At 53.7% G+C, this 15,299-nt stretch overlaps 5 protein-coding genes across 5 annotated transcripts; 4 read left to right on the top strand and 1 right to left on the bottom strand.

Annotated features, from left to right (window-relative positions):
• Positions 1-493: 493 nt before the first annotated feature.
• On the top strand, positions 494-2,893 carry NCS54_00414200 (Mannan endo-1,6-alpha-mannosidase; the record flags this gene model as incomplete). The annotated part of the gene is made up of 4 exons (XM_053149691.1): positions 494-611; positions 682-786; positions 836-1,164; positions 1,310-2,893. 4 exons carry the CDS (start codon positions 494-496, stop codon positions 2,891-2,893), a joined length of 2,136 nt encoding a protein of 711 aa, XP_053005666.1.
• A 479-nt stretch (positions 2,894-3,372) lies between these two features.
• Positions 3,373-4,299, bottom strand: NCS54_00414100 (NmrA domain-containing protein; the record flags this gene model as incomplete). The annotated part of the gene is made up of 1 exon (XM_053149690.1): positions 3,373-4,299. One exon carries the CDS (start codon positions 4,297-4,299, stop codon positions 3,373-3,375), a length of 927 nt encoding a protein of 308 aa, XP_053005665.1.
• Positions 4,300-4,736: 437 nt separating this feature from the next.
• Positions 4,737-6,059, top strand: NCS54_00414000 (Zn(2)-C6 fungal-type domain-containing protein; the record flags this gene model as incomplete). Its single annotated transcript, XM_053149689.1, has 1 exon — positions 4,737-6,059. The coding sequence occupies exon 1, from the start codon at positions 4,767-4,769 to the stop codon at positions 6,057-6,059; it is 1,293 nt and encodes a 430-aa protein (XP_053005664.1). The 5' UTR covers positions 4,737-4,766.
• An 886-nt stretch (positions 6,060-6,945) lies between these two features.
• Positions 6,946-9,336, top strand: NCS54_00413900 (Hypothetical protein; the record flags this gene model as incomplete). The annotated part of the gene is made up of 2 exons (XM_053149688.1): positions 6,946-8,785; positions 8,840-9,336. 2 exons carry the CDS (start codon positions 6,946-6,948, stop codon positions 9,334-9,336), a joined length of 2,337 nt encoding a protein of 778 aa, XP_053005663.1.
• A 1,415-nt stretch (positions 9,337-10,751) lies between these two features.
• NCS54_00413800 (Hypothetical protein) lies at positions 10,752-14,945 on the top strand (the record flags this gene model as incomplete). Its single annotated transcript, XM_053149687.1, has 5 exons — positions 10,752-10,956; positions 11,076-11,129; positions 11,562-11,802; positions 11,862-12,885; positions 12,933-14,945. 5 exons carry the CDS (start codon positions 10,752-10,754, stop codon positions 14,943-14,945), a joined length of 3,537 nt encoding a protein of 1,178 aa, XP_053005662.1.
• Positions 14,946-15,299: the final 354 nt, after the last annotated feature.

The raw sequence follows: 15,299 nt of genomic DNA, 5'->3' as shown, positions 1-15,299 counted from the left end.
TCGTTCCGCTGCCCACTCACACACCTTTTGCCGTCCTTTTGTTGTCCTGTGCATACACGCACCACTCTGGGGTCCATCATCCTGTCTTGCCCTGTCTCTGTTTTTTTATCTCTCACCTCTCTTCTTTTCACCTTCTGGATTCACAACCTTTGGTTCAGTTATATCCGATCCGTCCACTCGCTTGTAAAGTACCTAAACTACAGTACCTACAGTAGCTCCCGGTCCTTTCTTCCCCTGGTTTCCCGCCCGCCGTTCTTTAGCCATCCCGGCCCCTCCGCTCAAGTTCAGGCGCCGCCCCCCTCCCTCCGCCCTTTGCCGTCATCCATCGCATCCCATCCATCCAATCCTTTCTTGGTCACCTTTCTTGGTCGTCCGTCTCACTCTTCTTCTTCGACGCACGCCTCGCCTTCTCGTCGCTTCATTCCTCCTCATGAAGCTCGATGCGCATTGTCGTCGTCGTTGAGCTCATCGTCGCTCACTTCTCTCTTTCGCCATGCGTCTGACATGGGGATCGGAGCCTAGGCTCGGGGCCGGCGCGCTCATGGCGACTCTGCTGATGATGCTCAATGGCCTCCTCGCCGCCGCCTACGAACTGGATCCCAACTCGACTTGTACGTTGCGCCCTGCCCTGACTTGATGTTGAAGACTGCCCAGGCAGGCTAACATTTGAACCCTCTCCAGCTTCCATCACGTCCATCGCAAAGGACATTGCCGCCGACTTGGTCGGCATGTATCACGGCCATGAGCCTGGCGGTACCCCAGGCCTGCTCCCCGAGCCTTACTACTGTACGTCGTTTCTTCAACCCTTGTGCCCCGGTGCTAATCGCTCTCACAGGGTGGTATACCGGTGCCATGATGGGATCCCTCATCGATTACTGGGCCTACACAGGCGACGACGAATACGTTGCCCTTACCAAGCAGGCACTGCTCTTCCAAGTCGGCGACCACAATGATTACATGCCCCTCAACCAGACCAGAACCGAAGGAAACGATGATCAGGGATTCTGGGGTCTCGCCGTCATGTCGGCCGCCGAATACAATTTTCCTCATCCTGAACCCGATGAGCCGCAATGGCTCGCCCTCGCCCAGGCCGTCTTCAACACCCAAGCCGCTCGTTGGGATACGGAGCACTGTGGCGGTGGTTTGCGATGGCAGATCTTCCAGGTGCGTATAATTCTTGGTCAATTCTTAAACTTTCCTCCTCTTGCCTGTCAGGTTCCGTGGCGCTGTCTGAGCGCTTCTAGATCCTGGCCACCATCGCTCTACATGGTGTGGATGAAAGCTAATCAGCCGCCATTCTTGGACTTAGTGGAACAACGGTTACGACTACAAAAATTCCATTTCTCAAGCATGTTTCTTCGCCTTGGGCGCGCGTCTCGCCCTCTTCACCGGCAATAGCAGTTATGCAGATTGGGCCGAGACCACCTATGACTGGATGGAGAAGGTCAAATTCATCGACCCCAAGTCATTCTACGTGTATGACGGCGCTCATACTGGAAACTCGTGCTCGAAGATCGTGCCGTACCAGTTTTCGTACAACGCTGGCGGTTTCATCCTCGGCGCTGCCGCCATGTACAACTTTACCGAGAGCCAAGTCTGGAAGGATCGCCTTGACAACCTCCTCGAAGGTGTCAAGATCTTCTTTGCGGGCCCCGAAAAGAACATCATGTCAGAGGTCGCCTGTGAGCCCGTCAAACTTTGCAACCTCGATCAACAGTCTTTCAAGGCATATCTGAGCCGATGGCTAGCTGTCACTACTCAGTGGGCCCCGTACACTGCCGACATGATCATGCCTCTCCTGCGAACCTCAGCTGTCGCCGCGACGAAGGTTTGTACCGGAGGAAGCAACAAACGAATGTGTGGTCTTTACTGGACCAAGAACAAGTTTGAAGGTAGTACGAGTGTCGGTCAGCAAATGGCCGCTTTGGAAGTCACTCTTTCGTGCATGATCCAGAGTCGACCCGCCCCCTTGACACAGGATACCGGAGGCACAAGTAAGGGTGACCCAGGTGGTGGCTCTGCGGATATTGGACGTACAACCCCTGAAGTCGACTGGGACCCCATCACTGGGGGAGACAAGGCAGGAGCTTCAATTCTCACAATTCTCCTCGCTGTTGGCCTCGTGGCCTTTACCGTTTGGATGTTCCTCGACGAGACATCAAATAAGGGCGTTGTTCCTCAGTTCCAGGGTTTCTCATCGTCGGTTGTTGCTGCGGTTACCACTCTGGCTGCTGGTGGAAGTCTCGCCGCGGCCCTGGGTTTCAGGCGCGAGAAGGACGAGGTCCGCGAAAAGCCCAGCACCATATTCCAAACGACCGGCGATCATAGTTCTCAGACAAGCGGTGACAAGCAGATGGCCGTCGAGCGACAACCGGTCCCTATTGGGGCTGTGCGCAGCGGAACCCCGGGGCAGCATCGTCGAGTGTCCAGCATGCCTTTGGGATGGCCACATAACCCAACAATGAGAGGAAGCGCCGCATATGACCTTGACGGTACCCATCCGGGATCAGGCCGACAGTCGCGGGTAGATTCCGAGCGAGGGGAGTCGAGCAGTACTCCTAGCAGCTCTAACGAGGCCAACCGAAGCTACATCCCTCACGAGATCCCGGTGGGAACCGCTCTTCCTCTGTTTGACGACCCCAACCAAGCGTTCGACGGGAATGGAAAGGCTCCGGCTAGCGTGCAATCTGCCGAGCCCACCAGTAATGTGGTCGAAAATAACGATAAAGCCGTGGCAGTTGGTGGCGAGAATACGACAGTGCCCAGCCCCGAACAGGGAGACACATCGGCCAGAGCGGAAGCGACTTCATCTGCAGAAGAGCAGGCTCGCCCTACCGAGACTCCTCAGAAAAACAAGGCGGGCTCACCGGAGACGATTGGAGTAGCACATTAATTATTGGAACACGTCGGACAACCAGTCAACTGTTTGAAGATCTTCAGGACTACGAGTTTTGGGTGATGTTGGACGATCAAGCAGAATCATAACGGATTTACTACTACTACTACTACTACATCTACATTCATGGACGGCGTTCAATGGTCAGGGCGCAAATTGGCAGGCAGCCTGTGCAACAGGCTTTAAACAATATATACATACGGCTGTCTACATGCATTGGCAGGCCGTTAGTCGCATCAACAATAAGGGGTTAAATCATGGCATGGGTATGACTATCTCGGCCATTACTGTCCTTTTCTGCAGGAGAATCAAATATACAGAGATTGAAGTTTGATGGCCACATTGATATCACGTCAACGAGTGTGATAGAGCGGATCGTAGATGCACCCTAAGCTCTGTGTTTTCATAATTTATCGCTCCCTATCTAGCCACTGCAAGCTTTGCCCTATTCCCCAAGTATGGCGGTTCTTTCGTACTCAGCTAGACTTGTGATAGGTCTCCCGAACAGCCTCCTTCTCCCGCTCCAGAAACTCGTCAAACGAACTGAGAGGAATCCCCCACTTCTTTACCTCCTCCAGGCTAGTAAGCTTTCCCATGTCCCGCATAATAAGCTGCCCGGTGATAAAGGGGTTGGTGTCCTTCTGGGCGTCGATCTCCTCGTCAGTCAGGTAGTTTGTCTTGAGCTCTCGACCCACGGCCTTGGAAAGCTTCTCCATAACCTCATCCGGTGTGAGCCATTCATCGGCGTAGAGGATCTCCTTTTCGTGGAAGCGTTCCGGGTTCAGGAGCGCCTCGCCGCCGAACCTGCCGATCGTAACCGTGTCGACCTTGGGCAGGACGGTTGCGGGTGTGAGTGCCGTCGTCCAGACTCCCTCCTTGACGAGGCTCGGGTACATCATGACAAAGGGCTCGAAGTAGTTTGCCATGAAGTTACCAGGGCGCAACACTGTCCAGTACTCAAAGCCGGCCGTACGGGTTTCGATTTCAATGACTTGCTTGTTTCTCATCACCGTGTCGACGAAGCTACCAGGCTTCAGAGCCGCAAGCTTGTCAGGCTCATTTGCGCTAAACCCACTAGAAAACACAGCGTGCTTCACACCAGACGCTTTGCCAGCGCTGTAGATGTTCTTGGCCCAGGTCCGCTCCTTGGTCAAGTCCGTAAAGTCGGGCATGAGGACCAGGAAGATGGAGGTGCAGCCTGCCATGGCTGCCCCGATAGCTTCCTTGTTGTCGTAGTCACCGGGAGTGAGCTTGACTCCGATGGACTCTAGGTCATGGGCTTTCTTGGATGTTGGGTCCCGGACGAGGGCTTGGACTTCGACGTCCTTTGATCGAAGGTAGCGAGCTACAGCGCCACCTTGGCAGCCAGTGGCACCACAAACGAAGACTGTAAGGCCAGACATGGTGAATAGTGTCGGTTGATTTGCGTGGGAGGATAAAGTTCAGGTGTCTCTGCCTTCAAGCAACAAAACAAGTCTTGTGTAAGTTGAGGTGAACTGCTGTAGATGCTTTCTGGGTATCCTCAGTGCTTTGGCGAAACATGACAGACTTTATATCAAACCCCTTTTGAAAAATCCCGAACTCTCACCCATTTCCGCTGAAGATCATCTCTGATGAGCCTCCGCCGGCCACGGTCCGCTATTCCCGGCCCCGGCGGTTGTAGGTCCCGAGTCACCTTCACCGGGCGGAGTTCCGCCCAGACCCATTTTTCCGGCGGACCTCCACTCTAGGCCCGATCTCTCACTCGCAAGTCTCGCCTTGATCCTTCAACATCAAACACGACGCGTGCATCTCAGCCGCAGAGGCTCTAGCATTTCCTTTCTTCACATTCTCCGCATGTCAAAGTCTCCGCTGTGGACCTTTTCCCCCCATGTCTCTCACCGCTCGGGAACGCCGCAACCCTCCTCCGCGACGGAAGTCGTGCGCCGCCTGCACAAAGGCCAAGCGGCGCTGCGACTTTGCAGTACCGGCCTGTCTGCGATGCTCGCAGAGATGCATCCCCTGTCAATATCCTTCGCGAACTCCGCGGGGGCAGACCACGACGACGAATTCGTCAAGTTCGCCAGAGACCATCATGCCCGGCCTGCTGACGAATGAGTCGGCATCCTCTACGCCCCCGGCTGTCGGTCAACTCGATGAACCCATCGTGGATGACTTCAATGCTGTCATTGCGGATATTGATACCAACTTTAATGAACTTGCGTCTTTTGATGTTCCTCTTGACGACGCCACTTTGGACCTCATCCAGCCGTCTTTAGATCTTTCTCCCCCGTCCACCAAGGAGTTTGGTGCAATCCCAGAAGCCATTACAAGTCGCCTCAAATGGTCAATAGCAGAGATCCAAAAGGCTCCTTCGACTATGGTCCTCGAAAACCAGACCCCTTGGTGCCACGCTCTCCTGTACAAGAACGAAATGCCACGATCAATGCAGGGTAAGGTTCACCTCTCCTCAGCCGGGTACTCACTAAAGCTTTCTGCAGACGCGCATGCAGCCTGTGCACTGTATCTCGCAAAGAACCGAGTAAACTCCCCCTTCATCTTCCGTAGCATCGAGACCCGCGTCAATGATCTCCTATCAGCACCTCCACCCGTGACGCCGTTCGAGTGCCTTGCGCACACCCACGCTCTTCTCCTGTACCAAATCATCCGACTCTTTGACGGTGACATTGGCGCTAGAGCATCTGCAGAACGCATGATCCCCGCTATAGAGTCCTCGGCGATGGCTCTGTTTTCTCATGTGCAATTTGACTTGGACCGGACGTCCACCTGCTCCCTCCCCCTCTTCCCGATAGCCCCAACCAAGGCATTCTGGATGGACTGGATCCTCCAAGAGTCTCTCCGACGCACACTTCTCTTCACATTCTATTTTATGCAGATCTACCGCATCATGGCCGGCCATAAAGGACTGCAGTGCGATGGGAGGATGGGGCTATGTCACTCCTGGACCCTGTCGGCGCATCTATGGCATGCGCGTTCTCCGTTAGCTTTTGCAGAGGCCTGGATGAACAAGAAGCATCTAGTGGTGACAGATGCGCTGTTTGGCAAAGTTCTCCAGGAGGCGATGGCCCATGATATAGACGTTCTTGGGCGTATTTTCATCTCGTCCCTTCTGGGGGTGGATGAAGCAGAGGGATGGTTTGCGAGTAGAGGTGGGAAACTCTAGGCTGAGATGAGTTTGTTGAGAGAGGGATTGACCGATAAGGTTGAAGTCACCGCTGTGGACAAGTTTGATTGCGATGCCTATGCCCTGAACAAGATCTAAACTATGATACAGTAGAATGAAAGCTTAGAAGGCTATGAGCATTATCAGCCTCGGACATTATTACTTTCAAGGTGACTCCCCTAAACGAGCATCCCTTCCCTCTGATCACTCGAGAGAGTCTGGAGCCCCTGTCGACATAGCCAGAATTGGTAGTAATGGATAACAAGCAACAGCGGGTTTAGCTCAGTTGGGAGAGCGTCAGACTGAAGCCAAACTTCAATCATCCGATATCTGAAGGTCGTGTGTTCGATCCACACAAACCGCAAACCTTTCTTTTTTGTCGCTGGTTCACGACTTAGTTCAACTGTGAAGAACCAGCTAGCCATCTATCTTTAGAATTGTACATTCAACTTTAACTTTTGCCTCACAGGAAGGAACACCTGGTCGCGGAGTGCCAGCTTTTCTCAATCACTTGCAGCCCAAAGAAAGATGCTCGTAAACGGCCCTGCATCGGCCCAGATTCCCAATCCGCTCACTCCCTGGACCCTGGAGTAATTAACCAAGTGTCATACAAGAACCACCTCTTGATCCATAAAGATTAAGTAAACTAACGGGATCCAGTAGTTCGTCTTGAAATCCGCCAATGACCTCGACGAGGTCGTCCGATTCATGGGTCGAATGTGGGCGGCCGGAAGTCGGCGGATAGTAACCCCGGTCTCATTCGCGATCCTGCGCCCAAGTTCATCAGGGTCCATGTCTTACATCCCCTTTAAAGCGTCGGCGATAGCCTCCGTGACAGATGTGCCACTTCTCGTGCCTCGCCAACCCCTCCTGAGGTCTCGTCATCATGTCACTGCAAGGACTTGACACAAGTCCCTCTCGCGGGGACCGCGATAATGCCTCGTTCCTCTCTCCTATCGCATACGACGACGATGCTTCATCAATCCACACCCGCAGCGACCAGGACACGGACAGCGACGACGATGAGCTTATTTCCCGCGCCAGAAATAGCCGGGAGCTTCGCGCCCACGATCGCATCGTATTGATGGAGGAGGAAGATATCGATCGGCTTGTTACCGATACCAGAAAAAAGCAGGAAAGAGAGCGTCGTGGCTCCGGACTCGCCGTACCCAACTTTAAAAAGATGTTTGGACGTCGAGGAAGCAATTCAGGCACTTTTCAGCTCAACAGCTCGACCGAAGACCTTGTATCCGAAAAGAGAAGCGCTCGACGTCAGAGGAGACAGAAGAAACGTGAGAAGCTAGTGGAGGATGCGCAACATGGAGAAGACGGACAGTTAATGTACGAGATGGAAGAGGGAGGGATGAAGGAGGGCAGCTCCACCGGCGAGAGCAGTGAGAGGGATGATAGTGATGAGATTGATCGACACCATCTCAATCTCATCGCCGAGGCCAAGGCCCAGAGACGTCGCAGCTGGCGCCGCTGGGTCTTTATCCATTCCCTCATCGCAATCGGCTTTGCGATCCTCATCTTGATGGCCTGGAAGCTGTCCAAGAATCGCAAGGTCAAACCCCTGAAGCAGGCGCTGGTGAGCAACGGTACCGCCCTCTTCGCGCCCACGACCCTCATCATCAGCTTGGATGGTTTCCGCGCCGACTTCCTCCAGCGCGGCCTGACACCAACGCTCAACTCGTTCATCGCAGAGGGTGTGTCGCCAAAGTGGATGCATCCTTCTTTTCCCTCCGTCACGTTTCCGAATCACTACACACTTGCGACTGGCTTGTACCCCGAGTCCCACGGCATTGTTAGCAACACATTCTGGGACCCCGATCTTCAGGCCCAGTTCTTCTATACCGATCCAGACCGTAGTCTGGACCCGAAGTGGTGGGGAGGAGAGCCATTCTGGGTGACGGCCGAGAAGCAAGGAGTCCGAAGTGCCATCCACATGTGGCCCGGAAGCGAGGCGCATGTTCTGCACAAGGACCCAAGCATTCTGGACAAGTTCAACCAAAAGGAGACGCTTGACAACAAAGTCTCGAGGATCATGCAATTCCTTGATATGCCCGGCCTGGAAGACAAGACGGCAGATGTCAAGGATATGCGACCTCAACTGATTGCCTCCTATGTGCCTCACGTTGACTCCAACGGACACAAGTTTGGCCCTAACAGCACTGAGATCCGCGATACTATCGAGAAGGTGGATACCATGCTGAGCAACGTCTTCAAGGGCCTCGAGGAGAGAAATCTGACAAAGATTGTCAACGTCATTGTGGTGTCGGATCATGGCATGGCAACGACGGATATCTCCCGGCTGATCCAGCTCGAGGACCTCATCGATATCGACAAGATCGAGCACATCGACGGGTGGCCGTTGTACGGTCTACGTCCCAAAAATCTTGATGACCTTCAAGGGCTCTACGATCAGCTCAAGGAAAAGTCCAAGTCGAACCCAAATTACGAAGTCTATCTTCGAGACGTCGACATGCCCGAGCGATACCACTTCTCCAAGCATCACCGCATCGCTCCCTTGTGGGTAGTACCGAAAACAGGTTGGGCTATTGTCACCAAAAAGGAGTTCGATGTCAAGGAGGGACAGAAGAAGAAGCTCGTGTACCACCCCCGTGGTCTTCACGGCTACGATCATGAGCATCCGCTGATGCGGGCCATTTTCATCGCCCGTGGCCCTGCATTCCCGCACCCAGCAAACAGTCAAGTTGACGTGTTCCGTAAGTCAAGACCCGAGAAAACTGGCAGTTTCGTAACTAACAGGGCACAAACAGAAAATATCGAGGTGTACAACATGCTGTGCGACTCGGTCGGCATTGAGCCGGCTCCCAATAACGGCACCCTGCGACTACCGCTGAAGCCCGTTGGTCTGCACAAGCCTGAAGAGCTGCCCGAGGAGCCAGCAGACCCCGTGTCCTCGCATGAGGCAGAGTCGTCTGGGTCTAAGGAGCCGGCTCGCCCAACCATTCCAGAAAAGCCGTCGCAACCTACGCGACCGACAGTCCCTGAGAAGCCGAAGCAACCTGAACGGCCAACGGTGCCGGTGGCGCCGTCAAAGCCGGCAGAGGCCAGCGTGTCTCAGGCGTCCAGCAAGTCGGCAAAGCCTTCAAAGTCGGCAGCTCCATCGTCCAAAGAAGGCGATGAAGATGAGGACAGTGATAGCGATAGCGACGACGAAGACGAGGATGAAGAAGAGGAGGGTTGGTGGGATTGGATTACTCACAAGGTGGGCAAGGTCTGGCACAAGCTGACCGGAGAAGACTCGGATTAGTGCTGTTATAGTGGATATGGATAGATGGGCTGTACTGTAATTATTGGCGTTTGGACGGATAGCGACTGATATTTTCAAGCGGCGTTTGAAGCCCAATGTAGAGCTGGGCGGATGGGCCAATATACCCAGCACGGATACATGATTTCAACACATGCATTCCGCCTCTTGTCCATTTCTCCTCCCTCAGAGACGTGTCCTTGCAGGCAGCAGCGGCGCCCGTCGTCTGACAGCACTGCACATTGGGAGCCTGCCTTGCGAGGTTGACTTGTAGTGTCTCTGGTTGGTGGGGTTGGCCACCTATGGCTGAGCTGAGTCTTGGGCACGCACACGCATAGGCATAGGCGAGGAGGTTGAAAAGACATGATTCATAGGTTGCCTTGATATGCAGGCGAGCCGTCAGTCCTCTGAAAAGGGATAAAATACGGAGACGGCATGGGGAGCCTCAGCATCTTGACATTCGACAGGCCAGGTATCAGAAATTCGGAGGGAGAGGCGAAGCATGATCGTGAATGACAACACTGAGACGTCGTTGACGAGGCGATGGCTACAAAAGACGCAGCCAAGAAATGCAAAAAAAAAAAAAAAAAAAAAAAAAAAAAAAAAAGGCTTTTTGTAAACGTGGATGTACCAAAATCACGGCATTGGAGCAATTAAATTCCCTATGAAGTGTGTTTTTTCGACCTCGACCTAGAATCTGGCGCCCTTTAATTGCCTCCCGTCGGGTGCTGCCCAGGCATCTATCCCCCACCATCAGCTCCGCCGGGCAACCAAAGCTACAGGTCCAGGGCGGATTCAGCGGGTCCCCTCCCCCGCTAGCGGCACCCTCGCACCGGGTCAACCACTATAACTCCCCACGCTCCAATCCAATTGATCTCTCCTCCGCACCTGCTGTAGCGCGACGCGTGACGCGGCTCTAGCTCCTTCCACACCATCGGGTACAGCACCTCCAACGATTACCTACACATTCACAATCCTAATCTGTGTTCAAACCTACCCGGCAGGAGGTGCCCGGTTTTTTTTCAAGCATCCACCATCCATCAATATTCAGCTCGCGAAACAACAAAGGGGGGAATAAAGAAAAAGAACGCCGTTTCACCTGGGCTGTGTCTCGTCTCCATTCATTAATCTACCGATCCCAACGGCCTGCCTGCTCTTTGTTCCACACATCCGTTGTCATTGGTGCACACCTCATACTCTTGAGTACCGTGCCGTACAGGACTGGACTGGACAGTACCTCGCCTCCTCCGTCAACGCCCATGGGCGGCTCCTTGCCTCGTTTGGCCCGCCCTCTCTCTGACCGACCGGTGCCTGGCGTGCCTCGTTCTGCATCACATTGGATCCCAGCCTGAACCCATCACATCCATCCCATCCCTGGTGTGCTGTCCTGCTGCTGCAGGCGTCAAGCACAATAAAAAATGGCTGATGCCGATGGCGCTTCCATGAGCGTCGACGAGATCAACGAGGAGTTGACCATTCAAAAGGTCATTCTCGACTCGCTCGTCGACCAAGATCTCGCAAGCGTTGAGGACATGAGAGAAGATGCCCGCCAGGAGATTGCTCGACTAAAGAAGCTCCTCCACGCCGCCAAGAAGAAGCAGCAGCCGCAAGAGTCTACGCCTCGTAAGTTGGCACAGCCTGGTCACCCCCGGCCCTTTTCACGATACACAGTTACCGCGGGGATCGCTGCTCTGAAGGCTGACTGACTGACTGACTGACTGACTGACTTTTGATGTGTGCAGAGCCTCAGCCTACCACGCCCCTCAGAAACCAAGAGGCATCCCGGTCTGTTTCAGGTACGGGCATCCGTTTGTTCTCTGTTTTCCTGTCTCAGTACCCATACGGTTGACCGTCGTTCAACCATAATTTGCCTCACCCTGCCTCTTAACCTTGACTCTACCCATCTCCGTCGCATCTACTCCTGTGCACTCTCCATCCATTTCTTTTCCCACCCGTTTCTTCCATCTCTCTTCCTTCCCCAAACACCCCCCAAACGACTCCTCAAAGGACCTGGCCTGAGCTGGTACATCTAAGGTACAAAGACGCCCCAGAGCCTTATCCTTCTTTGTCTTGCTTGCCCTACCTTTCAACCCACACAAGCCACATTTTCCCACTGCACAGACAGCTATTTCACTCAGCTTTGACTCGAGATTCTGTCCTAAAACAGGTGGCATCGCCATCTGATTCTCCATCTCTCACTTGACTCCTCGCTGACCTTGCTCCTCAAGAATATCGAAAGCCTGGGGATCGCCAAGTCATGTACACCCCCTCAAGAAACAACCAGAGCTTCAGCGAGCTCGGATCATACTCGTTGCCTACTCGAAAACGGGGTGTTGATTCCGCTCGTCTCTCTACTCATGGAACAGAGCCCAAGACACGCAGGGTGTCTCCGATGCCGCCTGGAGATCCCTTTTCTACCGCTCCAGCCCAATTGGACTTTAGCCAAATAGACTTCATCGACCTTACTGGGTAAGCTACCTGTCTCACAGGCCAAACCTCAAGGATGTGGACTGATGCGGTCTAACCAGGGACGACGATGATATCGGCTCTGAAATCGTTGCTCAGCAAATCAAGGCCGAGAAGCAACGAGACCAGGAAAGAGCAGACCTGGAGTATGCGCTGATGCTCTCCCAAGGATCGCCAGGCCCAGCTTCGACTAACTTGTCTCCTCACAACAACGCTTTCACAAGAATCATGAATAGCCAACCACCCGCTGCCAGCTCACAGGGCTTTGACTTTGACTTTAGCAATGACGACTGGAACGCAACCCCTGGACCATCCAACCGAACTCCGGTACCAAAAGTCGAGAATCCCGGCCTCCTCATCCCGGGTGCATATGATGCGAGCTGGGATGATCCGTTTGCCTCGGGGCCCTCAACCAGTTCCACTGTTAGAAGCAATGGGGTTCACAGCTCGGCAGCAACCGGCCCTCCGAACACGCCTTATGGGAACGTCCAAGGAGGTCGACCTATTAAGAATGAGTCGGCACTTATGCCAGACTTCGCTAACAGTGTTGCGATGGCTGAAGCTGCCCGCCTCGGCCAAAGCGTCCCCCAACCCGGGTTTCCTGGCTTTGGACACCCTAACGACAGTTATTCTAATGGAATTCCACACCGTGGCGCTCCCTGGTCTGGTGTTCCAAGCGTTCCCGGTTCGTCCTCGGGGCATACCTCGTCTCTTGCTGATATCATCACCAAAACGAACATGTTCGACTATACCAGCGGCATGGATAGCCACGGGAACCCATTGCCCGAGCGACTCTCGGATTTTATCCAAGATGCCTACCACGACCCCAGAATGACTGAGAAGGACCTGGACAATCTCCTCCAGAACATTCGACCTGACATGGACATCCCGGAGATGAATCGCGACGGGACACCGGCTGGATTAAAGAGACCACTGTACCCTCACCAAGAGCTCGCTCTAACCTGGATGAAGAAGATGGAGGCGGGGTCGAACAAAGGTGGTATTCTTGCTGACGACATGGGTCTGGGAAAGACCATCTCGACCCTTTCGCTGCTTCTGTCTCGCCCAGCAACCACCCGCCCCAAGGTTAGTCAAGCTCTTTTTATCCATAGGTATCCTTGCTAACTTGGTAGACAACCTTGATCGTCGGACCTGTGGCACTTATTCGTCAGTGGGAGGAAGAGATCGCCACCAAGACGAAGCTCTCTCATCGCCTTTCAGTCTTTGTGTACCACAACCGCAAAACTACAACTGACGAGCTGCTCAAGTACGACGTGGTCTTGACTACTTACGGCACAGTTGCGCAGGAACTCAAGAAACTTGACAAGTACATGGAGGACAACCGTGGCCGAAACATTGACATGAACGACAAGACTTTACTCGTCAAGTGCCCTCTGCTACACCCAGCAAAGGCAAAATTTTACCGTATTGTCCTCGACGAGGCGCAGTGCATCAAGAACAAGGACACGAGAACCGCAAAGGCGTGTACCCAACTGCGAGCAACGTACCGATGGTGTCTCACAGGAACCCCCATGATGAACGGAGTCCTGGAGCTTTACTCGCTGCTGAACTTCCTTAGGATCAAGCCGTACAACCAATGGGAGGAGTTCCGTCAGGCGTTTGGTATTCTTTTCGGTCGGAACGGTGATCCAAAGAGCGTCGCAATGAAGAGATTGCGAGCGCTTCTCCAGGCCATCATGCTTCGTCGCAAGAAGAATTCAGAACTCGATGGAAAGCCCATCCTGAAGCTCCCCGACAAGACTGAAGAAATTGTCTATGCGGAATTGTCGCCCGAGGAACGTGACTTCTACGACCAGCTGGAAAAGAATGCCCAGGTGCAGTTCAGCAAGTACCTCCGCGCCGGAAGCATTGGAAAGAATTACTCAAACATCCTGGTCCTCTTGCTTCGAATGCGTCAGGCATGTTGCCACCCACATCTCAATCTCGATGTGGACGACGCGGCCCCAAACTCGGCCATCTCGAACGAGGAGAAGGAAGAGTTGGTCAGGTCTCTGGATCGAGCCATTGTGGAGCGAATCAAGGGCATTGAAGGCTTCGAATGCCCCATTTGTTACGATGCTGTCCCGTGCCCCAGCTTCTTCATCCCTTGCGGACACGACAGCTGTAGCGAATGTCTTGTTCGCATTGCCGAGAATGCCTCGACCCTTAATCTGCAGGAAGGGAGTGAGAGTAACCGGGCTAAGTGCCCCGTGTGCCGTGGTCCATTCGACCCCAGCAAATGCTTCTCCTACGACATCTTTCAGAAGATTCACATGCCCGAGTCAGTCGTGGAGAAGCCCGACGAAGAAGACCAAGAGGAGGACGATTCATCAGACGATTCGGAAGAATCAGAATCAGATTATTCCTCAGATGAGGAGATCGACCACAAGGGAAACCTGAGGGATTTCATCGTTAACGACGAGTTCTCGGACGAGGAAGATACCAAGAAACCAGCAAAGGCCAAGAAGAAGAGCAAAGATAAGGGCAAGGGCAAAGGAAAAGGCAAGAAGAAGGCATCTGACATCAAGCCTTCGATGCTCAAGACACTTCGCAAGGAGGCTTCCAAGAACCGTGATGCGTACAAAAAGTACATGCGATACTTGCGCAAGACGTGGGAGCCGGCGGCCAAGGTGACGGCATGCATGGATCTGCTGAAGCAGATCAACGAAACAGGAGAGAAGACGATCGTCTTTTCCCAGTGGACTTTGTTGCTCGACCTCCTCCAGGTGGCCATGTCTCACGAGAAGCTGGAAAAGCCAGAGAGATACGACGGGTCCATGTCGGCCACACATCGCAACATCGCAGCCCGCAACTTCCGGGATCGAAAGGACGTCAAGGTGATGCTGGTGTCTCTCCGAGCTGGCAATGCAGGTCTGAACCTGACGGCAGCGTCGCGAGTCATCATCATGGACCCCTTCTGGAACCCGTACATTGAGATGCAGGCTGTTGATCGTGCCTATCGAATCGGCCAGCAGAAGGAGGTCAAGGTGTACCGCATCTTGACGAAGAAGACAGTCGAGGACCGAATTGTGGCCCTGCAAAACCAGAAAAAGGAGATCGTCGAAGCAGCTCTTGACGAGAACGAGGGCAGACAGATTGCGCGTCTGGGTACGAACGAGCTCAAGTTCCTCTTTAATACGCGCTGAGGAACCAGGGTGACGTCGACGACTTGAACGACTCGCTGACAACAGACGAATCGTGACCACTTTCAGGCAGCGTCATGAGGATACACAGATTTGTTTTACTGCATGGTCACCACATTGTGTGACGAAATCACGGATCGGGGAAACACGGAAAGGGACAATGGATGCTTTAGACGGCAACGGAGTTGTGGCTCTGACCTCGGCCTTGTGAGGGAGCCACAATACAGAGGCAGTTTTGGGTTGACTCGGCTGGGTATTATTCAGCACGGGGAGCACATGGGGAAACACCATGGGAACTTATGATTCACGACAAAGGCATCTTCAGGGATGGACTGGAGGATGGTATTTGGTGATATT

This window comes from Fusarium falciforme, chromosome 3 (genome assembly GCF_026873545.1).
Source record: "Fusarium falciforme chromosome 3, complete sequence".
NCBI classification, from domain to species: Eukaryota; Fungi; Ascomycota; class Sordariomycetes; order Hypocreales; family Nectriaceae; genus Fusarium; species Fusarium falciforme.
The sequence above is the reverse complement of the archived record's forward strand: the minus strand, read 5'-3'. Positions and strand labels throughout refer to the sequence as shown.